Raw genomic sequence first — 23,825 nt, forward strand, 5'->3', positions numbered from 1 at the left:
CGGAACAAAGAGCTGCTCCCAGCTCTGGATCTGGCAGGGAACAGCTCCCTCCCTTCTAAAGCTTCAGCCAGTGCTGATCCCCAACCAAGATCCAACAAAAAGCTGTTTTGGGAATGTGTCTGTATTCCTGCTGATCTACCCCTGGTCACTGTCTGTGCTTTCCTTTCAAAGGAAGGACAATAACTACTGGTGGCAATAATTACTGGGGAGACAGGAAAGCAAAACACAATTTCTCCAAAGCTTCTTTAGGCCTTCCAGACATCCCAAAAGAAAATCCAAATAAATGAGATTCCCCGTGATGCCCCAGCTCCTGACTCGCTGCTAGCCTGATGTTTATTCCTCACTTAGGACTCCTCCTCATGCAGTGGTTTGCAGGCCAGAAAATTAAAGACCTTGTTTAGCTTTCAATTTCAGTACCTGTCACAGTGCATTTTTGCTGCAGTGCCTGAGACTTCCAGAAGCCAAAACCTGGCCTCAGGAACTGCAAACACTGGCCTGGGAAGTCATGTGAGCCCAACCCTCTAAGGATCTTTTTTTTTTTTTTTTTTAAATGGGAATTCTGCAAGAAATAGCTGAAATGGGTGATTTTAAATTTTTGGCTAGTTAAAAGTAATTATGTAATCAATTTTGCCCGACTCCTCCGGGCCATTAGACCCTGTTTTTGCAGAAGCTGTACCAGAGCACACTCCTCCTTTTAGGGTTGCCTTGCTGCATGTGAAGCACTACTCAGGCAGTGGAAGATGTAGTGCCTCTTTTTCTGTCCCAGCTTCCCGGATCCTGGGACAAATCTATCAAGTGAAGCTACTTTGATCAATCCAAATTCCCTTTCTGGAAGTGATCCAGGGCAGTTCTCTACACTTGGCCTTGAGATCGATTGATTCTTGCTTTCTTCTGCTCATGGAGTAATGTCTCACTTTCTCTTTCACCACGGGACTTTACAGCAGCTCCTGTAGAAATGTGCTCAACATGAGAGGAATTTGAAGCAGCTTCTTCAAATCCAGCACCACGCCATGAGCATCCCATTGATAGATATGGATATGGGAAGAGTTCCTGAACTTCACCCCAGCAGGAGCTGACTTGGAGGATTCAGCATCCAAGAGCTACACTGGGAAAGCTCCGGGTGCAGACTGGATTGTCTCAGAAAAGCACAGGTGGCTTCAAGTCTCTGTTTGCAAAGCCAAACCAACACTTGGGGATGCTCCCTGTGCTTCACTTGGTGATTTCCCCTGACTCCTGCTCCTCTTCCTTGATTAAAAGTGAAAAAAAAAAAACCAAAAAAAAAAAAAAACAACCCAGTTTGTTTGATTCGTGCCAACAGCAGACTGGACAGCCACGGGTGTCTCATGACTGAGAATTTTTCCACTCCATGAAGCCTTCTCTACGAGATGAGGCAATCCATGAACAAGTAGCATTAATCATCCGAAGCATTAAAGAGTAAAAATAAAGGTGTTGGGATTTTCCTCCTCGGCATTTCCAGTGGCGCATCAAGCACCAGATTCCCAGAGAAGTTCAGGGGTGGAACTGTAAAATCTGGACAGCAAGGCAGGACCTTCCTGCTGGCAGGACTGAGAGGAGCAAAGCCTTGGGAATGATTCACCCTGCCACGAACAAGAGCAGAACAGCTTTAAAGGGATGGAAAAGTTTATTTGATGTAACCCACATCTGTGCTTGCAAGAGCATCTGTGCCCTGCTGCCACCAGCATTCCCAAAATCCAGGAGCAGCCACAAACCCTGCAGCCCACTGGTGCTTTTAGCAGAAGTAACAGGCACATAGAACAAGACAAAGCTGAGCCTGTTGCTGAAATTTTTCAAAATAAAATGATAAAAAATTATATACATATTCCATGCAAATGGTTCAAAAAGTTTATTGAATATTTAATTTACAAAAATCATATACCTATGAGGTGTTCTATGCAAAATTGGATAAAATAAACTGCATATAAAACCCAACCCTAGTAATGCAAATACAACACAGATATGAGACCATGGAAAGGAGAAAGAAATAGTAATAATCATGACACACATGTCCCATTCATGAAAGACTGTCCCAACCATCCAAGAACTGGTTCAACATGATGCCCTCTCCCTTGATACTCTGTACATTTCACCATTTTGTACAGGCCTTCCATATTCCATTGGTCCAAACTTAGAGTTGATAAGAAGTCTTTACCTTCTTTCTTGGCTGCTACACTAGATTTGCCATTTTCCTTTTGATCAGAAGGTGGAAACAGACAGTACAGACACTGAACACGTGCACTACTAAATGCAACTTGCTATCTTTGGTAGGGACCCTAAATCTGCAGTGGTCAGCTTTCTAGAGTGACAGGAATTTCAGTTTTGGCAAAAAAAAACCAAAACAAAAACCAAACAGGTTTAATTGTGTTGTTTAGTAAAACAGTAATGGCAGTTTCTGTTGAACATTAAAAAAAAGGCTCTTGTCTGGTTTAAAAATGGAGATAATTTCCATGGGTTTCAAATCCAATGATTAACATTCCTTGACTCAAAAATGGTTCCATAAAATGTCACTGCTGCACAGCAGGCCCTTCCTTGTCTGAGCATGGATGCACTGCACACAGAACACAATTGCAATCCCACCCCTCCTGCCTTTTCCTCCCATTTAAAGCAATGTGAATATTCCTGCAGATCTGGATGCAAGTTTCCTTCTGAACCAGCAGGAATCTCCTTCAGTGACTTAACACTTGCACAGTAACTTTTCCAAGTTTTCCTGGGAAAAGAGGGTGAAGCAAAAACAAAAGAGTGAAGGAATTTGGGAAAATCTGTGCTAGAGAGTTTGCAGCCCTCCTCTGGGATAACACGAGCAGGAGGAGCAGGAACAAGAAAAAATAATTTAAAAAGAAGATAAAAAATTCAAGAGCCAAGGAACTCCACTTCAAAAGAAAAGGAAAAAGTACCAGACTGTTTCCCTCATAACATTAATATTCCATAAATATTGGACAGTATTTGATTAACTAATATTAGCAGAAACTTTCAAACATTTTCTTTGTTTTTTTTTCAAGCACTATCTGGAAAAGAAAAAAAAGGAAAGAAAAATAGAAAAAAAAAGAAAAGGAAAAAACCCCAGCTCTGCACCTCCCCAGTCCTCCCCACTTGGTGGAAATGCAAACAGCTTGCATAGCCATGACTTTCTCAGCTGCAAACGCTTAGTGGAAGACTAACTAGACTTGAACATTTTGACTAAATCTGCTCACTTAGGAGTAAAACATGCAATATTACAGCAGACAGCTACTGCCCTCCAAAAGGCTTGGCTAGTTTGGCAGAGAAAAAACGTTTCCAGATGAAAATAAATCCCAAGAGCCTCAGTGAAAGACAGAGTAGTTACAATATATTAGCGATTTCTGTGGCATAAACATTTTAAAAAGCATCAGCAAAGTATTAAATATAAAAGCCATATGCATATACCCCCTCCATCCTCGGGAAAGCCTCGTGGTCTGTCTGCAGTGTGTGAAGTGGTGTGTGGGCTGGGGAATTAAGGCATGAGCAGCAGCAGGAGTCCCTACTGCCTGAGCTCCACGTAGTTGGCGGGGAAGAGGCCGTAGCGGCCCTTGCACACCCCTCTCCACCAGCCGTCATCGATCATCTCGATGTTGGTGATGATGTCATCAGGGTCGAAGGAGATCTCGTCATCACCCGCTGCAGGGAGAACCCAACAGGGTCAGCACTCACACGGCCAAGGGCTCACAACAGCCCCAGCACTTGGGTGAAAGAGCTTTTTGGAAACTCCCACCATTCCCACAAACAGAACCCAGTCGTTTTCAATTCACGCTCTTGCTCAACACCCAAATCCCGGACTTTTCATTTGCCGCCACAAGAGACATAAAATGGCAAAGAAAAAATCCAGATGTACCTCACGCAGAACCGAGTTTTCAAAGCCAAAGGGCAAAAACGAGTTTTGCTCACCAGCTTGGTAATCGTAAAGGGCTATGGCTGTGATCCCAAGTTCATTTTCATACTCATCATATGCATTTTCTTCTGAAGAAAGGAGAGGAGAACAATGAAAACATGAAGTACATTATCACCCTCAGCTCCCTTCTGCGGTGCTTCTCCTTCAGTTGCACTGCTAAGCAAAACAGGAAGCAGGCAACAACCCATGCTAGGTTTCAGCAGTGCTGCTGTTCCTTCTGTGTGGACTTTTTCTGCCAATCACACACAACTGAAGCATGAAAAGCATTTACAAGAGACATTGAAGACAGAACTACATAAAACCAATAGCCCTGTACTGCTTCTGTAAAACATGACTGGATAGCTGAGCCCAAGATCACTGTGTAAGAAAATAATTAATACAAATGGTGCATGCTGGGGGTGCAGAAAGGGGCCTGTTAAGAATTCCTAGGTTTGTGTACAAGAGCGTGTTCATCCTTCACAGCTCATTTAGTAACCACAAGAGGTGAGAAAAAACCAGACATTCAAAAGAATCCTACTCTTACAATTTCATAGATCCCTACTCTAGTCCCTCACAAGCACAGAACCCAACAAATCAACTTCAAACTCCAAGAACTGTTGATTGAATTTTTTTGCTGGCGCGGCACACATTTACATCTCCAGCTTGGTGCTTTCTTCTCATGTTGAGCTACATTCCATGGGGTGGGAATGGTTACCCCTGAATTTCTTTTTGAACTGAGACCCTGGAGAGCACTGTAATTACTCCAACATCACCTCACAGAAGTTAACTAACCTCAACACCTTGCTGCAGCCATTTATTAATTTCCTAATTAAAGTTTGTTGGTGGGGAATGTGGAAAGTCTCATTGGACTGAGAGTTTAGCAAACCAGGACAGTGCGTTATCAGCACAACTGCTCATTAAGCTCTTGCAAAAGGAAATAATCATTATCCTCAAGGGTTTGCTGTGAGACACAAACCTGCTTGGTAGTGGTCTGCTGCTCCTGCCACCTCATAGACAGTCTCTGGCTCGTACTCCACGTCCCGCTGGCTCACTGCTTCCTGGTAGTCAGGCTGTGCTGCTTTGTAGCCAGCCTCTGGCTCCTGGGCAGCAGGGTAGGATGGGCTGGAGCTCTTGTACGCTGACCCTGCTTCATAGGAAACTGCATCCTGCAGGAATACAGGGGAGCTCTGTCAGAAGAGGCTTGAGAAGAGGTTCCCATGCTCAGGATCAAAGCCCACATCCCAAAGGGGATCCCAACGAACCTCGTAGACAGGGCTGGAGGGTGCCTTCTGCTCCGCCACCTGTGTGACAGGAGAGGGTGGTGGGGTCTGCTTCTTGGCTTTAGCTTGCTCCTAAATCCAGAAGAAAGGAAAACTTCAGTGCAGTTCAGTCACTGATGAGGTGACCAAGGGACAACCCTCTGGAGGGAAGGACAGGCAGCATATCCTGCAATAAACTGTTGTGGTCACAGGAGGACTGGACTGGCTAGGCCAAGCAGAGCACCAGAAATGCAGCATAGCAAAAGAGAAAAAAGTGAAGAAAACAAAACCCCCATGGCACAAACACATGCCTGTGTTTAAAAACAGAGCCGCAGAGTCGTTTGGCCCATTTCCAGAGGAGCTGCAGGGTTTCGGTGCTCAGTGTATTCATTCTGCTCATCAGCTGGCTGGGCCTCATGTCCCATTTCAGCCTGAGTTTAAAGGACCTGAAGCCCACACATGTTCTGGGTGCACAACAGATGAACTCTAATGAGAAATGTTTGTGCAAGCTGTGGCAGGTTTGCAAAACATCCTGCCAAGGCAAAGGACTGAACAGCTCAGACTAAAGTGGGTCCTATACAGTGACAGTCAGGATTCCAATGTTGAGAGGAGCTATGATATGTGGTAGAAATAAAAGCAGTATAGCTTTTGTGTTCTGTGACACAAAGAATGTGGATCTGCTCTGGCACTCAAGTGCTTCATGCTGTGCTATCCAACCTGTGAATCACAAGGCAATTCCACAATCATTGGAAAGCCACTCATTAGGGAGCCAGGACACCCAAGTGCGAGAAAGGCTGTGTTGTTCACATGACACAAAACAAGGTAACTATTTCAACAGCTAACTTCCATTTTGCCTCTCTTTACCACGGAAAAGAAAACCATGAATCCAGGGCCAAACTATCTTCTTCACTGAAAAAAGGAGGAGAGGATGTGTGGAATGGGAAACTGTGCACTCCAGTAGTTTAGGCCCAACAAGCTGTAACATCCCAGAGGATTCTCAGGAGAAACGACAGTACAGAAATGTAGTGGTAGGATTCTGTTACAAAAAAATCTGCCTTTCCTTTGCTTGTCACAGCTCAGAAAAAAATACATCTAACAAAGAATGCAAAGTGTGTCTTGAGAGCAGCGCCAGCTTTGAAGACAATTCAAAGCTTAGTGCTGTGCTTTCTGGAAAGAGTCTCTCCTGATGCAAACCCTCCCTCACTTTTAACTCCTGTGCTACAGATAAAAAAGATAAAAAGGCACCAGCAAAGTGATTATTAGAAGTCAAACCTAAGTTTGGAGACAAATTAAGCAGTATCAATCCATTAATGATGGCAAACGTGGCAACAGTTTGACTAATTTGTCCTAGGAAATGGATCTGCAGTCCAGATTATAGTTTAGGATAGACACAGCATAATTGCCATAAAACATTTAAATTGCATGGTTCCCCTCAGGCTGGGTTTTGTCCCACAGTTTTGTCCCAATGCTCCATGTGAAAGTGCATTCTGCCTTTTTTTGCAAGGCAGCAGAGCACAGTGGAATCACGAGGCAGCATTGACTCAACCCAGGCATCAAAGAAGAGCTCCCTGAGCACTCTTTGCCTGTGTGACATTTGTGAAAAGCAAGCCAGAACAAGGATTACCAGTAACTAGGGCTCTGGAAGAAATGCAGTCCATATGTACATTTCCATTGTGGGAGTGTGTATGCCCATATATCCTCTGAAAGTGAGGCTTTATCCTTCTGTGTGAAGAAGTTCACTGACAGAAATGAAGTTCACACTAGTCAGAGTCCATCCCTGCCCTTTGCAGTCTCTCTATGGATGGTGTGGATTCACATACCTACCCTTCCCCTGCTCAGCTAGGGAGCAAGGGCCAGTGCCAGCAGAGCCATTTCAGTTCCCCTCAACCCCATTCCCCCTCTCTGTGTATGCAGAATCCCACAATTAACCATGGAGATGTTCAGGCTGTAAGAACATTAATCATCTGGTTACGGGGAAATTGAAATACCAGCTTTGGGGGAAAAAAAATTCAAATGTGTCCAGGCAACAGAATCTTTGATGAAGCACTAGAAAAATTCAGTAAAATGGCTTGGATTTAACCCACACTTACAGCAAAAACACCAGAAGAGAAATAATGTAATTTCTGAGATAACAAAGTAATTTAAAAAAAAAAAAAAAGACAGAGCAATTAAGGTCCCTTCTAATCCAAACCATTCCATGACCACTTCCTCTCCCAGCTTTTCTTCAGCACAGTAAGGAAACCCCAGGAGTGTTTGGGGAAGGTATTAAAAGTCCATGTGGAGGAAAAGCAGCATTAGAATGATGCACAGAAGATGAGCTCCCATTCAGCTCGTGATACATTCCTGCAGGGAACATATGCTCACACTGTACATCGTGATGCCATAAAGCAAAATAGGTGATAAGCTGAGAAAAAAAGGGGAAACAAGGAAAAATAAAAAATAAAAGCCATCACTTTAGAGGAAAAGAGCCTACCAGGCACTCTTTTATACTCTTGAAACAAATTAATTACATCAAGCCTTAGTCTCCTCCAATAGAAACTAACACACCAATTCCATAAAGCAGATAAGATGCAGTTTCTGACTAAACATGTCCTGGAATTATCTTGCTTATGAATAACACAAAAATCATGAAGCTTTTACCCATGCCAATGCAAAGTCAATGTTTTTAATTCCCTAAGATTCAATTAACACTTGGAAGACTATCCTCCCCTAATCTCCTGGCTGTGTGCTATACCACCTCCATCTCCCAAAACACTGATCCCAAAGGAACAGCATCACCAGCTGTCACCATGGGGTTAAACTTCTTGAACACGCAGAGCCTTTTGGGGACCACAGAATCCTCCCCTCATGAGCTCCTCCATGCCCAAAGGGAATGTGGGACTGTCAAAAGGCAGATGGACAGGAGGAAAAGGCCAGGCTGGAGTCCAACACAGCTGAAGTGCAGGCACAAACACACACACTTCAAGCTTTTAAGACCAGCTGAAAAGGAACCTTTTCTCAGAGATTCCCTTTTCTCCCAGCATTGCATTGAAAGCAGGCTGCTCCAACCAGATTTGAATCTTACTGACCTCCAGCTTCCTCCGAGCCTCCTCCTGCTCTTGCTTCTCCCTGGCCATTCTTTGGGCTCTCTCAGCTTCTGCCTTCCTTCGGTCTTCCTGCTCTTTCTCCTTGGCCAGGTTCTCAAAGTTAGCTCGGATGCTGCTTGTTTTATTGGCAACTGTAACATGGAAAATAAGTAAAATCATGTCTCAGGTTCTATATAGAAGTAGATTGGAATGAATTTTAGTTACAAATTTCTGCTTTTCTGCCCTCTGCTTATAGTTGAGTCCAGGAAGTCCTTCTATTCCTCCTTCTTCCTCCTCCTTCCAAGCTCAAACCTCTTGTGCACCTTACTTCTCTTCAAAAAAACCTCTGTAATGCTTCTTCCTTCTCTCCTCATGGTACAGGCCCCACCACAACCCCACAGTTCATTCTCCCTTATTCTTTCCTTATTCTCATGCTTTTTATTCTCCCTTCCTTAATTCTGTTGAGCCTTGAGAGAAAAAACCAAACTGGAACAAAGCAAAACAACCTCTAAAGGAGGGAAGGAGTGTCTGAGGTTGCCAGAGAACTGTAAATACAGCAGTTCTCTCTGGATGACCCTTACTCAGCACTACTACATCAATATCCCAGGATTCTGGACAATATCACCTCCAAAGAAAGGATTTGGGGCCAATGCCTTACCAGCTTCTACTGGCTTGGTCTTCTGGTAAGTTGATGTTGGTTTCTCAATGTCTTCAAAAGTTGCTGCATTCTATCAGTAAGGACAAAAAGGCTACATGTAAAACCCCCCACAAATTAATGAAGCTATTCACACAGACTCAATCTGAGATATTCTACTGTGATACTGTCCGTAAGGCTTTTAGCAGAACGTCAAAACTAAATCAGGAAGGATCAAAACTTTACAATCAGAATAATCCTTTCTGCAAGTCAAGCTAGAAAGAATTAATCTTCAGGGACAGTTCTAAATACATCAAAATCCTATTAATTAAAAATAAAAAAGTTTATGAGTGACTCATCAGAACTACAAACAAGGCAATAAACATACATTGTGTAGCTGCCACTGTTTCTAATCCACATAAGCTGGCATCAGACCTGTGTGTATAAATTTTCTTTTTGGAAGTTTATAAAAGCACAAAACTCTGCCCTTAGACTGGAGAAGTGTCCAGAAATAGAGAGATGAACAGTGCAGATCTAACCAGGCTGTTCTGCATGGTCAGAAGTCATGGCTCTTTGAAGCAACTTACCTTGTCCATCCGATCTTTCTGGACACCATACTTCCCTCCAAATCCTTTGGAATAATCTAAAAGCAGGACAAAAAGGGTCAGAGCAGGGAGTTAGGTGCCCCTCCTGCCTTGCTGCCAAATGCAAACAGCCACCTCAGGTGCAAAGAGCCATTTCAGCTGCATGCAGAGCCACAGCAACAGCCACCAGAGACAATGCAAGTCGGCTTTGATGCAGAGAGGACACAGAAGCCCAGGAGCCCTCAGGAACACCAGCAGACAACAGGCTGCGGGCCACATGCATTCCCTGAGTAAAGGTGAAGCTGAGGATTGAACAGGTATCAAGCAAGGAGTAAGGTAGGAGCCCTCCTGATGCATCACTTCTGTAACACAGCCTTTGACAGCACCAATTCTGAGTTCTCTGCAGGAATCACAGAGCCTGAGCCATTTTGCTTCGCTAAAAGTCAGTCTTTGGTGACCACAGAGGTGTTTTGGGTTTTTTTTTTCCTTTTTGTGAATGGCAGGAGAATGTAAAAAATTTCTCATTCCAGTGGGTTTGGTTGTGATACTCAGCTGGTGAATATTAAAACCATTGGTGGTAACTCCTGCTCTACACATTGAAAGGGGCAATTGCACAGACCAGATTTAGCTGCCTAAAGCAACTCACAGAAATGGGGTGGCTGGGCTATCCCACACCAGCCCTGAGCTGCACACTCTTTCTCCCAGCTGGTGCTGCCCTCAGCACTTGTCACACTCCCAAATTCACTCACCAGTGACACTGATAAAAACAACAAGCAAACCCAGATAGGAGGGGGTTTCTGCTCTCAAGGGAACATCTGAGGAGCACCAGAGCAGCACAACAGCAGCAGCAAGAGTGTGTGGCTGGAAGAACACCTCTTTGTGGTGGCAGAGAACAGTAGGAATGTGCCCTTACACTATCCATGTTCCCTATCCATCCCTGTAATACAACCCCTTCTCCTCTCAGCCCCCAAACCATTGGCTCTCCTTGCCAACCATTGCAGTGCTTGCACTCGGGCTCTGAAAGTCTGAATATGTGTCACTATAGCACAGGAAAATATCAGCTATCAATGAACAACCTCATTTTCTTCAGCTTTGTATGTATTTTCAGCTAGAATAAATATACTACACTTACATTTTCCTGCTCCAGACTCCTCACTTTAAGATAACGGAAAACCAGGAATTCATGGGCTGTACCCCAACTATTTCACAATGAATAAACAGAGCATTATAACAGCATTTGCTCACCTAAGAACCACAAACATTCCTTACTTCTTTCAAAGACTACAATGATTTGAAAATGATCTTGCCACAGACTGTTGCTTGTTAATGGTCACATGCATGGTCATTATCTGAATATTTTCCCACCAATTTACCCAGGCAAAACTTTATATTTAGTCTCTAAAACTGAATTTATTAGCTTCATATTAACAATAATGTTACTATCACACTGCATGTACAGCTATTAACTAATTTAGGATTTTGCAGAGCTGTTGACTAAACACTGGGCATTTCCTGAACACAGGCTTGCTTGAGGTAATATTTTAAGGATAAAATGAAGAAAACTGCTGGACCACAGAAGAACAGAAGCGCAAGTGTCTGCAGATTCCTGGCTTTGATCTACTCAGGAAACTATTTCAGACTGTGTGAGAAGTGGCTGCACTGGTAAGAAAGTAACAAGTGAAAACAGTGCCTTGTTGAGATTCATGCTTGGCTAGTTTCTCCTTGTAATCAAACCCCAGAGCAGATGGGTCCTGCCTTTCTGTCTGTACACCAAATTTCCCTCCGAAACCACTCTTATAGTCTGAAAAAGCCACATGGGACACATTAAAACCAAGGCAGGGAAATAAAGAAGTTAAGTCAGAAACACTCAAAATAATTTTTGCAATATTTTCAATTGTCAGCAATTTTGGATGGTGAAAAAAAGAACACATGTAAAAGTAAATTGAAAAAATTGTCAACTTGAGATGATTTATCAGATATAAGAACACCATTCTGAAGCCACAGGAAAAAAGCATTTCTCAACATTTTTCATCCATACTGCATTAATGCAGTCGCATTTGATCAAAAGTATGAACACAGGCACACAGGTAATTTGTTCACCAAAACAACAAAGATACAAGAGAATAAACAAAATAAACACCAAAACATACAAGAGAATCAAATGAGCTTCCTTCATCAGCATGGCTAACATTTGTTTAGAGAGCTGACCTTTAAAGAGGTGTGAGGATGGGCTCCACAGAGACCACCCTCCAGATATTCCTTAAAGGAAGGAGGAATATTCCTGTTGCCACACAAGTTGAGGAAGGAAAGGTTTCAGCTAAGAGCTGAAGTTGTACTTTTACTGGGCACCATGTATTTCACAGGAATAGGAACCCCACATGCCAGGAGGAAGGACTGCATTTGGTTTTAGACTCTCCCAGCATGAAAACAGGGATACACACAACAGAATCCAGAAGGGAAAAATTATTTGTGGAAAGTAAAAGGGAATTACTAAGCTCTGGTTTGCACAAATCAACTGAAAAAGGAAAATAATCCAACATAATTTCAGGCTCATAAAGGGGAATTCAGCCCTCAGCCTGGACTTTGAGGGCCTGGATGTCAGCTGTACCAAAGCTGCTCTGCAGCCACCAGTTCAACCAGTGACAGCAAAACCCAGACACAAGAAAGGAACCTCACATCAGCTCCTGAGAGGCTGTGCCCAAGACACCAGAGCAGGGCTCACACAGGCAACAGGAAGTCAAAATGAGGGCAGGCAGAAAGAGCAGCAGGGAACTGAGGGCTGATTCACCTTTCTGTGACTCGTGCAGCTGCACCTTCTCCTGGTGGTCCCAGCCAAGGGCACATTTGTCTTGTCTGTCTGTCTGCACACCAAACTTGCCTCCAAAGCCCTTTACATAATCTGTGAAGTTTTCAGAGAACATTAATGCATTTCACAGCTGTAAACTGCATTTAATAAAAAAAACAGGAACATGTTTGGAGATAAGCTGCCCTGTTAATAATACATTCACTCATTTAAGGGGATGCAAAATCTTCACACACACGAGGCAAACACACATTTACCACAAAAAAAACCCCTAACAATTTAACAACTCCCACCCAAAAAAAAGCCTCCAAAGTAGTTTTCCAGGTTTAAAAGGGTCTGAGCAATGATTTTAAAAGAAGAAAATATAAACCTTTCTGTGATTCATGTTTTTCCGTTTTGCCTTGATATTCAAAGCCAACAGCACTTTTATCCACTTTGTCCTTGTCGACACCGTATTTACCACCAAAGCCCTTGGAATAATCTAGAGATAAGAGAGAAGAGTTTTGCTTTTAAGTGTTCAGCAACAAAATCATCACCTTGAGAAACTGCGATAACCAGGGCTGCTAGCACTGCATCATGTTTTAAAAGAAGCACTGACATCCTCAGTTAAGCTTGATTTCAGACAATGAAGTCAGAAATCCTTCAGAACACATTCTCCAGGATGGAAAATAAAATAGCATTTTGTTGGGCAATACCAGCAGTTCAGCTGCCTGACTCCTTGGTAAAATTCTGAAGACACTTATTGCGAAGTGAACTCCAAAACCCATGTCAGCAACAGCCTGATGCCTTTAAACACCCCCTGCTCCGTGTCAGCATTTCTACAGTGCAAACATTTTTAAGGGATAAACAGAAAACAGATGGCAAAAATGTTGCCATTTTTCAATAAAATGGTCGACTTTTGATCAGATATGCCTGGAAACTTGAGCAGCAACACAATCCACAAACAGCTGATTATTTTAGAAGCACTTCTCTGTGGTGGTGAAGCTGCTCACAGACTGATTACTTTGATTTAAAGCTTTTCAAAAGGAGCTGTATAAAACCACCAAACAAACCTGTGTGCCCCTGGACCATCCCTTAAAACCAGGAAGAATTTTTTTAGGTTTTGGTTTTGTTGGTTTTTTTTCAGAAGTCGAGGTTTTCAGCAACATAAATTTTACCCAGCATTACCTTTCAGCAGGTTAGGAGTGCAAGAGGTGTAAAACATGAGTATTTTACAACATGGCTTATGGGCAGTGCCTACAGCACCAGGGAAGGAGCCTGCTAACACATGTGTGTCTATTCACCCTTCTGGGAGTCGTGTTTCTCAGTTTTCCCCTGGTAATCAAACCCCACTGCACTCTTGTCCACTCTGTCAGCCTGTACTCCGTATTTTCCACCAAAACCACTTGAGTAGTCTGCATTGAGAGTAAAGCACAATAAAATCAGCATGAAGGCAACTTGTCATGGATACAGCATAGCCTAGCAATTGAGGGGAAAAACAAGTTATTTCAGAACTAAAGTATTATGAATGCTTTAGCACATAAAATTCAGTTTAATTTTAAATTAAAGATAAAATTAAATTTAAGATAAGCAACAGTCCTATAGCTTATGATGGTTCCCTTTAAAGTTCTTCCCTATTTCCAGCAGGGTGCAATACAACAAAGAGCAATTCCCAGTCTTCCTGACATGTCCTTGAACCTCACTTCAGAAATAAAAATAAGACTCCTTATGACCCACTATTTCCTTCTCTTAAAACCTCATCAACTCATGAAATTGTCAGGGAAATTCATTTTATCCTCCTGTTCCACCAAACCCACCATTTGATTGAGAATGTCATGCAGAGGTCTCAATAAAGGAGCTATTTCCCGTACAGTGAGAGAATCTGCTCTATTTTTTATAGAAAATATGCCCACTGAGATGGCCACCTCCCCACTTTACCTTTTTGGGAGGGATGCTTCTCAGTTTTGCCCTGATATTCAAACCCAACAGCTGACTGGAAGAGAAATAAAATTACAAGTATGACAGAGTTAGGCATTAGGAGAAAAACTGCACGCACTTCAGTGGACATAGAGCATAGCAATTCCCATGTCTTTCCATATTGCTCTGACCTTCTGGATTGGGGGCAAAAAAGCCCCTTTAACTTGTGGGCTGCATTCATTTACACAGTACATCAGTGCATGCGTTCATGGCCAGGGTTTTGTCCTCCCTTGCCAAATTGTACCAGCAGCACACTCCAGCCTGGCCTTGCCAGGTCCAGCAATTCAGTATGACAGAAATCCAGTTTTTCCATGCAGGGATTGTTACGCAGTCTTGGAACAGGGCATCAATTATCCTGCCCAGTAGCTCATGCTGTGACACAGGACAAACCATCCCCAAACATTCTACAGTATTCACACTGACCTTGTCAAAGAACACAAGAAAGTAGTATTTTAACATCTCTTTTCAGCTTTCTTTTCAACTCATCTCAACGTCTCATGAGGGCTTTTTTCAATTCTGCTTTAAACAGTAATTTATCTCTCTAACAGTCAGTGTAAGCTTCTGCTAAACTTCAAAAATAGCAGGAAGAACAGCCCACACCAGCATCTCAAGGCACTGGAATTTTGAAGTTTTACATACAAAAGGAAGAAATAAACCATTGTAGGTGGCTGCAGGAGAAGATGAAATCACTCACCTGGTCAACTCTATCAGTCTGTACTCCAAACTTGCCACCAAACCCTTTCACTGAATCCACTTGGGAGCAATGCTTAGAAAGTTTGGATTGGTATTCATGTCCAACAGCTGACTGGAAGAAATTGGTGAAGCTCAGAGACAGCAATTCTACACAGTCTTGTGTGTCAGACAAAACACTGCACCAAGCAACCTGAGGGTGAGTTTTATTACCAACATGCATCACTGCCACTCCTCCTGTTGAAACCAACTTCCCTGGAAATTCCTACTCACTTGGGAAGTCTCCATAAGGATGCTGCCATGCTACCAATCCAGCCTAGGCAAGGGAAGTGACTGCATTTTATGGGGGCTCCTTGATGCCCTGCATTTGCACTTCAAAAGCACAGGAATGAAAACAAGACAGGTAGGGAGTCTTGATGGTGTTCATGCAGAATTGGAAGTGAGTTCTGGGTGAAACACACAGCCTAGTGTTTATTTAGGGATCTGTTTTAGCTGACAGGGAACTGCAACAAATACAACAATATTGTTGTACAACAATACAAGTACAACCAAAGCCAGCTGCCACTGGTTTAGGGAGGCACCCAAGTCTCCTGCATAAATCACAATTAGGCATCTTCCTCACATGCAAAATGGTATTGAACATGAGGAGATGCATCCACACCTGTGCCAAAGGTATCACAGCCCTGCGTTCTGGCCCTGGAAGTTGAGCTGAACAGAGGCTGAGCTCCATCTATCCCACAACAACTGGCAGGACATAGGGATATGTAATTACACACTACAAGTGCCTCCACAGAGCCTTGCTAGTGTTACACTGACCTACTGCTAGGGACCCCTTCCAGCTCCTGGAATTTATGCTGGAGCCTCACACCTTGAGCAAAAATGCTTTTTCCTTGCCCACTGCCAACAACGGGAACTGGCCAGAGAAACCTGCAACTCGCATTGGATAATTCTGTGCCAGGCAGCTGGACCAAGGTGAATTAGTTTGAGGACACAAGGTGTCTGCACACCTAAGTAGCTCAGATTTTAGTGTTTGCTCTTTTTGTTCCACACAGGGGCTAGAGGGAACATTCCCAGCAGGTAGGGAAGCAAAGCATTACTGGCTGAAGTTACTGACAGGTAACAGATCAAGGAGATCAAGGATGGCAATAATAGGACACTACTTTAACTCAAAAGCTTTACAAAAGCTCCCTGCTTTTCCTGACTGAAACAATCACACTCCTGTTCATTCTGCAGGTGTTCTGTAGTACAGTACCTGTGAAATGTGACAGAAAACACCTCCCTTTATTCTTCCCATTACATTTATGGAAAGCATTAAGCTCTGAAAATTTTATGTTTTACATGGTTTTACCCGAGCTCCCTTTTGTTACACCAACAAAGGTGTAAGCGTGGTGTTTTCTTGGTGGTACCAGTACTTTGTGCATTTCACCAAATACCAAGCATTACCACAAAACCCCTTTTAAAAAGACTTAGAGAAACAGTTTTTGGTAATCTGTATTTCAGAGTCAAACACCCTTGTAACTTTTCTGTACATTTTACACCAGCTCAGGAGGTATGGCACACAGAGTGATGGAAATGTTCATTTTAACTCAGCACCAAGGTTTTGCCCTGAACGCAACAAAACCCTGCACCATGACAACGCTGCAGCAACCCTGATTCAATGGTCAAGCTTTAAAGCCAAGCTTTAGGAGCAGCACACCTGCACAGATACCTGCAAAGGAGACATCTCAGCCACAAGGCTTCAGAACTACAGTTACAAGGGAGAAAGATTTATTACAAACAGAAATCATGAACACCTCCTGCCACCAGCATCACTCACATGGGCATGACCAGCATGTTTTTCTGTGAATAATTCTGGCCTATGGGAAACACTGCTGACTTTTGTTCCTTTCTTTTTCCCCATGGACATAGGTGAGTGATAAACTGCTGACACTAGAGAGCATCAGCAGAACAGGCCTGGTGGTTGAATCTGCTCAGCAATTGCTTTTCTCAGATTCAAAGGTTAGCCTACTTCAAAGGCCCACTGAGAACTGGACAGCAATTAACTCTGGTATACAAGAATCCAGAAAAACTTTAAAGCTGTCAAGTTACCAAAAAATACAGAAAACAAATAAAGTAAGAAAACTTTCTTATTTAGAAATGTTTTTATTCTTATTCTAGCAGAGCTCATGAAAGAAAGCAGCCAGAAGTTGATATGCCTATTTACCACATGACTAAAGGAATTATACTAAGAATTATAATTTTTTTAACAGTGTAACATAAGCAGCCATCAAGTCCTTATATAAAAAACTACCATCTGACTGAAGTACAATATTTTAAACACTTGCATTATTTGTCACTGTTCACAGTTTGTTCACAAGAGCTGCACTCTGATTTTATTGCAGCAGCACATCCTTTTTTCATTTTTTGGCAGTCTCTATCTATATGCATAGAGCAGCTGGCCCAGCATCCAAATAAAAAGATCATACTGGTTTTATTAATGCACCAAGCCCTTTGTACATTTAGAAACATAAATTTAAAAACTTGAATCCTGACTCCAGGGGAATCCTCTCCAGACTTGGCATCAATCAAAACCATGTGGGGCCATTGCACACCCCAGAGCAAAGCTGGAACAAACTCAGCTCACACAAAGAGTATTGCTGGCCAGGCTTATCACTTCACTGATCACCTCATCCCAGGGAAGCCCAATCCACACTTACTTTATCCATGCGATCTTGCTCCACGCCAAACTTCCCTCCATAGCCATGGGAAGCTTTCGGTCCTGTTTGTAGCTCCCTCTCTTTAAGGTTCTGGTGTTCTTGGAATACATTCTCCCTCAGCTGATGAATACTTTAAAAAACAACGAAGCAGCAACTTTACTAAGGAAGTTTCAGCAAGAAACTTCATAAAGATGCAAAACATAAAGCTGACAAAACTATCATCTTAATTAGAAGTTGGATCACTTGCATTTTTCAAGCTCTTCCCATTCATTCACTATACAAAACATTACCTCATATTCTGAGACACTGGATTTGTCCCACTGCAAAATGTTATTTAAAAATAGAAAATAAACTGCTGGTTTTAAGACTAGTGCGTTAAACAGAAGAGAACTTTGCTATTTTAACAATCCTTTACCTAATATTGATTTGTGCGTGGAACATGTTTTTTTTATCTCGTGTCCTAATGTAAATTCTTCCCAATGCTTTCTATTTAGATGGCAACTTTTCAGAACAGGGATCACCTCTTATCACACAATCCCAGTGGTATCAGGGCTAATTCTAACACAGCATTCTGGGCAGCACTGTACAGCAAAATAATGATGTAAGGAAACTTGCACCTTCTCTTCCCAAAGTGATCCCATGGAGGGCAGTGCAGGCTATGTAAAGAAGGGCAACCCAAAGTGTAATCTGTACTTTAAGCACTTCCCACCTGAGTTTTAAGCTTCCTCAGGTATAATTCAGCCAGCAGCAATCTCCACTGCCCTCAGAATAGAGCAGGGTAACACTGATCTGTGAAGTAACCAGAGTTCAGCCTCCCTCTGCAACTTCACATATTTCCTAAAACTGCTTTAAAGTTCTGTCCTAGACACTTTTTGTAAGAAATACAGGATTCAGGAGATGTGTCATTTCTGTTTCACATATCCCTCTGTGATACACTCATTTGCTTTTCCATCAGAGCTCAGTTTGTTACTTTGCCAGGGTTTTTATTAGTTTGGTGGTAGCAGTTTTCTAAACAAAGTTTAAGAATTAAGGGACAAAATATTTCCTTAAAATACCAAACTGGAGCTGCTCAGATCCCTCAGCTTCTCCCCTGGCACTACTGGCTCTTCCACTAAAACAGAAAAAAAACAAAACCCTTTTCAGATACAGAGGCAGGAAAAAAATCACATTTCCAGTGAAAAAGAAAGATTTAAGGGTCCCTACACCATATTTCTACTCTTAATTTCAGCTCTGAAGACACTGACGGATTTGAAAGACCAGCAATCTGGCAAATAATCAATCCTCTACAGGGACTCTTGCTTTAATTATGAAGACACAAGTAACTGAGATCATGAGTTGATTAAAAGTTGCCTGGGACTGTGCCTATTAATACATTTCACAAGAGAGCTGCTTTACTTGATGTGCTCTTGGTGGCCGGACCCATTCACGGTTTTAGCTCCCCAGCGCTGTTCTTTCTCACTCACATCATTCTGTGAAGGACACACATAAAAAGAGAGTTAAACACCCAAAGAAATCACTAGTCACACACATTTCAGAGTTCACAACAAAAGCTTCCAGCAGTCACTGAGACCACAAATGCTAGAAAAGCAGCTTCACTTCCCCTCCACTCCAGGGACATGCCAAGACACATATTTGGCCAAACACACATCCCCTGCCCCACAGAGTTCCTCTGGAACTGTCCCAGAACATGCTCCTGGTAGATCAGTAAACCTCAAAAGCCATACCACAAAGTCTGGATCTGTCTCCCAGTCATCAGCTCCGTCATCCTGGCTGACAGACACGGTGTGGCCTGCAGTAGCCTTCCACATCTGCAACACCACCAGGAGAAGCAGGGTCATGCTCCACTCACATGCCAGCTCATTTGATTCATGCAGGAGCTGACAGAGGATACGCAATCCAAAATTCACAATAAAATATGTTATTTAACCACATCACCGAAAGCTGTACCTGCAGTGAAAACAGGTTTGACCACTGCTGCTCAGGCTGTCTTCTCAAGCTGGCTTACAAACCTGTTTAACTCTCCCATTTACACTGTAAAAAGATTAGGAGCAATTCCTGTTTCAAAGAGAACAAAATCACCTTTCTTTGCTCAAATTACTGTGGGCCTTTTGTGCAGTCACTGCACTCAAAGACTTCTGCTCACACAGGTTTCTGAGCCAACACAAACTTTCAAAGACTGCTGCTAATTCTGGATCCTGTGCATACACTTAAGGTGTAGAAATAGGTGATTTTTTTGCCCCCCAGGAGTTAAAAATAGTGAGCACAACACTGTTCTTCACCTGCACAACCTCCTCTGCTGGTGGCAGAAATCCCAACAGCTCTAAGAATTTGCAGACAACCCAGACACTGCTCCAACAACAGAGGAGTGTTTATGCTCCTCAGGTAATCCCCAGTGAGACATGGTGCACACAAACTCGGCACCTCGGCTGGCTTTCAGAGTCTAACTGCAGGAAGCAAGACTCATAAAAAAGGTAAACAATGACTTCAAGAAACAACACCCCACACTTACAAGAGGTTAATGATTTGGGTCCTCTCACTTTCTGGAAATTTTATCCCCCACAGAGTATCAAGTTGGATGCTTTTAATTAACACTTCTGAATGCAACTAGTTAGCAGAATTCCTGATCTTCCTGGTGCTAGTGGCTGGAATTCACATCCTTTATTTTAGGTATCAAATCAAAACAAATAAATTCTAGAAAGCAAAACTGAAACATCAAACTACAAGCTGCTAGTTCTCCCAGCTTGTTCAGAACACATTTCAGAGAAAAGATTTTTCCTTGCTATTCAACTAGAATTCAGTTTTTTAACATACCATCATTCTGTCCACTTACTTTTATCCTTCTAATTAAGAACAGACTACAAAGATAATTATCACAGGCTATTTAACTCACACAAGCATAATTCAGTGGGCGGGATGAAACTCACTCCCTCTTAAATGCATAACTAGTAATCCCTGGGTAAAGTCCACAGCTCATTCTCTCAGGCTTTTTCTGCAGCCTGGCAGAATAAGCTGATGAGCCACTTTTATGGAGCATTTCAGAAATTTCAGGACTAGTAACGTGAGTGAGAGCAGCTGAAAAACTGACAGTCAAACACCAGGGTAGCAAATGTTGGAGTAGCCTGGAAGGAGGGTGTAAAAGCAGAGCAGGTGACATCCTAACAGTATTAGCAGGTTTCCCCTCATGTTTTTTGAGGTCTCCTAACTTCCTCTGGCAGGTAAGGAACTAACCTTTATAACTTCATATCCAAAAAACCTCTGAGACTATGAGTTTATAGCCCAAACCTTTAGAACATGGGTGGTTTAACATTGTCCTTAAAATACTTTGTCTAAAGCCTTCTCTCACATGATTGTGTCCAACTGTCCTACTCTTTCCTACTAAAATCCAATTTCTTGCTAAAAAAAACCCACAAAAGCCTTGGAAAGCAGAACCTGCCCACCTCAATAATGAAATTCAACATGGGTCCAAGTTCTTTCTAACTTCTCCGAAGAGGGATGTTTTGTATACATCCTTCTCTGCTCCACCACACTGTGCAAGATGTTTAGGAATGTAATTCAAGCAATGAGAGCTGATGCAGGGGTAGTGTGCATGGTGAATTTCTTCACTTTGTGCCAAACACAACTTTTCTCCCTCAAGTACTTGCTTCTTATGCTCACTTGATTGATGTATTTTACTCATTCAGCTGTGCTTGGACATTGAACAAAAGCTGAATCCTTCAGTCTAGGTTTCACTGCTTTTTCCTCAAGCTCCCACAAACAATAGTGCAGGGAAGAAGAATTTCACACACATCCCCGTACAAAATCCAGAATCCACCATGATTCTTTGCACATCATGCACACAAACGCCAACATTTTCCACAGTTCAACCCTGCACTCTGTGAATTCCACAAGGAGCACAGCAGACACAGCGATCTGGGCCCCCAGTCCACAGCTAGCAGGAATAAGCCTGGTTTCCGCCTGCTATTCCAGCACCGATTCCAGGGCACAACGAGGAGAAACACGATCTATTCATGACTCACTGGCTCACGTGGTCATGATTCCTGAAGGAAGAAGCAAACGCTACGGTTCGAACACAAACCTAGGCTAAATATATGCCTCGAATGTATGCGCTCCTCGGTGCTGCTATGACTAATCAGCACACACATCATCCTACCCAGCATCTTCAGCGGCACCCTCGGCACCTCCCCGCTGCCCGGGGCCTAGGGCCGAGCTCCGGACAGCAGTGCCGAGGCTCGGGGCGCAGCTGAGGGGAGCCGGGCAGCAGCTCCCAGGCGGGCCGGGCCCCTCGGCCTGAGTCCGGCACCGCGGGCGGGGGGCTCTGCCCCGAGGGGCGCCCGCGGCGGCGGCATCACCGCTGTGGGGAGCCCCCGCTGCAGACGCTTCCCCTCAAGTTCACAGCTTCTGAGTTGAAATAAAATTTAAAAAAAAACCAAAAACAAAAAACAAAGACACCGCGTCGCGACGCCTCCCGGATCTGCCTTGCGCTCCCCGGCCGTGCTCGGAGCCCCCGGCCCGGCTCCCCCTCAGCCCTGCCGCGCTTACTCTGCCTGTGCCGCCGCCTCCTCCTCGGCGCTGGCTCCCCGCCGCTGCTTCCCGGGCTGGCGGCGGCGGCTGCTGCTGCAATTTCCGCTTCTCCTGAGCTCCCACTTCCTCTTCCCGGCTCCAGGTGGGAGCGGGACGAGCTCCGCTCCGCCCCGCCGGGAGGGGCCGCGCCGGCGGCTGCGGGAACGCCGCCTCGCCCTGGGCTTGCGGGGCTCGGAGCCGCTTCCAACAATCATTGACATTTATTTCTGGAGCTGCTCCGGCCCCCGTTTCTTTCAGCCGCTCAAAAAATGCACATTCAGTAGTTTTAAAATGGCCACAGGGGTATTGCTGGTGCAGTTTTGAATATTCTTCTTTCTTTTTTAATACTCACTTTTGCACCGTCATGTTTTGGAAGTCGCATCTACTCCGTCCCCAGGGGTTTCCATCACTTTTTTTTTTATCAGTGGGAAAAAGTTTCCCCCATGGCTGGGATCCTCCAGAGGATCCAAAGAAAAACGGATGACAAAATAGAAACTAGGGGGTTTTAAAACACTGTGGTAGGAGGTACAGGTTGGTCCGCTGTTTGCGTCTTTTAGAGGAGGGGAAGACCCCACAAAACTCCATTTCTAGCAAAAAAAAAAAAAAAAAAAAAAAAAAAAAAGCCTATTACAGATAAATACACAAATTCAAGCTGTAATAGAGGGCAAGATGATAAAAAATCCAGGTGAACACAAGAACAACTCAATTGTAAATGTAGCCAGTTCACATTAATAAACAGGCTCAGTTACTTTTTCCTGGATTACACACAGTGCGATTTACCCCATAAACTGAATACAGCATATTTGAAAAACTGGCTGAACTTACTCTCAAAAAGCTGTCTGCTAGAGAACACATGTGCAGAGAACACCTCAATCGTTTAGGCATTATTTCTGTCTGTTCTTTTGGAGTCTTCACCTGTCCCTCCATGTACAGGTAGGAATACCAACCACACGTATATATCAGTTTTCATCCACCTGTTCCAACATCTCATAAAACCAAAAGGTACTGCTACCTAACTTAACTACAATTGTCCTTTCCCTCCCAAGCCCCCTACTATTAACAAAAACTGGAATTAATAAATGTAGAATAACTTGTACACCTAAACAACAACCCTGACAATGGGAAGTGAAAAACTTTCTTTTAAAGGCAAAGTGACTCCTCTGTTTCTTTAAAAAGTACTACCCTCAAACATATAGTGACAATTTTTATTTACCTGAAAATTTATTTTGCTGCCCCTCCCTCTCAATCTTTTAGCCTACCAAGTTCCAAAAATAAATTCTGCTTTGAACTAATTGACCTGTTCTCCAAATCTTGGCATGATAAATCACTACTGTCCACAAGACACTGCTACAGCAGTTTAAAAGACAGAGTTAAAACATATTTTTTGAGTGTCCCTGTCCTTTAAGCATGCAAAAAATGCAAGCTTAAAGTTCACTCAGATAATTCTGAAGTATGCAGACAGGATGCACAATTCAATTTTTTTTAGCTCTCTTTCCAAGTAAAGCCTTTAAAGACATTTGGCAATTTACAAAACATTATATTTAATCAAGTATTACGTAAAGATCACTGTAACAGACCCAGGTGCCTTTTCCACTTGCAGTTCTCTTTCAACAGGGTGTGTGTGAGTTACCAAAACTGCGAAAGACGTGTTCTTCTGGATCTCTCTGGCACAGCTCT

General features: G+C 43.2%; 1 protein-coding gene across 8 annotated transcripts; it reads right to left on the reverse strand.

Annotated features, from left to right (window-relative positions):
- Positions 1-1,843: 1,843 nt before the first annotated feature.
- On the reverse strand, positions 1,844-22,258 carry CTTN (cortactin). Of its 8 annotated transcripts, none has more exons than XM_058839727.1 (17): positions 22,128-22,258; positions 19,313-19,396; positions 18,984-19,057; positions 17,589-17,718; positions 14,897-15,007; positions 14,164-14,218; positions 13,530-13,640; positions 12,617-12,727; positions 12,232-12,342; positions 11,134-11,244; positions 9,447-9,502; positions 8,884-8,953; positions 8,229-8,377; positions 5,164-5,253; positions 4,878-5,067; positions 3,919-3,987; positions 1,844-3,651 (listed from the first exon to the last, which is right to left on the reverse strand). In XM_058839727.1, exons 2-17 carry the CDS (start codon positions 19,394-19,396, stop codon positions 3,515-3,517), a joined length of 1,659 nt encoding a protein of 552 aa, XP_058695710.1. In that variant the 5' UTR covers positions 22,128-22,258; the 3' UTR covers positions 1,844-3,514. The 8 variants fall into 8 exon arrangements, with proteins under 8 accessions (XP_058695710.1, XP_058695701.1, XP_058695693.1 ...); XM_058839718.1 differs by having other exon boundaries at positions 4,878-5,088; XM_058839710.1 differs by having other exon boundaries at positions 3,919-3,990; positions 4,878-5,088.
- Positions 22,259-23,825: the final 1,567 nt, after the last annotated feature.

Source organism: Poecile atricapillus, chromosome 1 (genome assembly GCF_030490865.1).
Source record: "Poecile atricapillus isolate bPoeAtr1 chromosome 1, bPoeAtr1.hap1, whole genome shotgun sequence".
NCBI classification, from domain to species: Eukaryota; Metazoa; Chordata; class Aves; order Passeriformes; family Paridae; genus Poecile; species Poecile atricapillus.

Coding starts and splice junctions, on each gene's coding strand:
- CTTN (XM_058839700.1), bottom strand. CDS start 19,426: ATGACCCTGCTTCTCCTGGTGGTGTTGCAGATGTGGAAGGCTACTGCA. Junction 13,641..14,163: donor GAAGCATCCCTCCCAAAAAG/GTAAAGTGGGGA, acceptor CTCTCAATGCAG/ACTACTCAAGTGGTTTTGGT. Junction 9,503..11,133: donor CAAGCATGAATCTCAACAAG/GCACTGTTTTCA, acceptor TCCTGCTTTTAG/ATTATTCCAAAGGATTTGGA.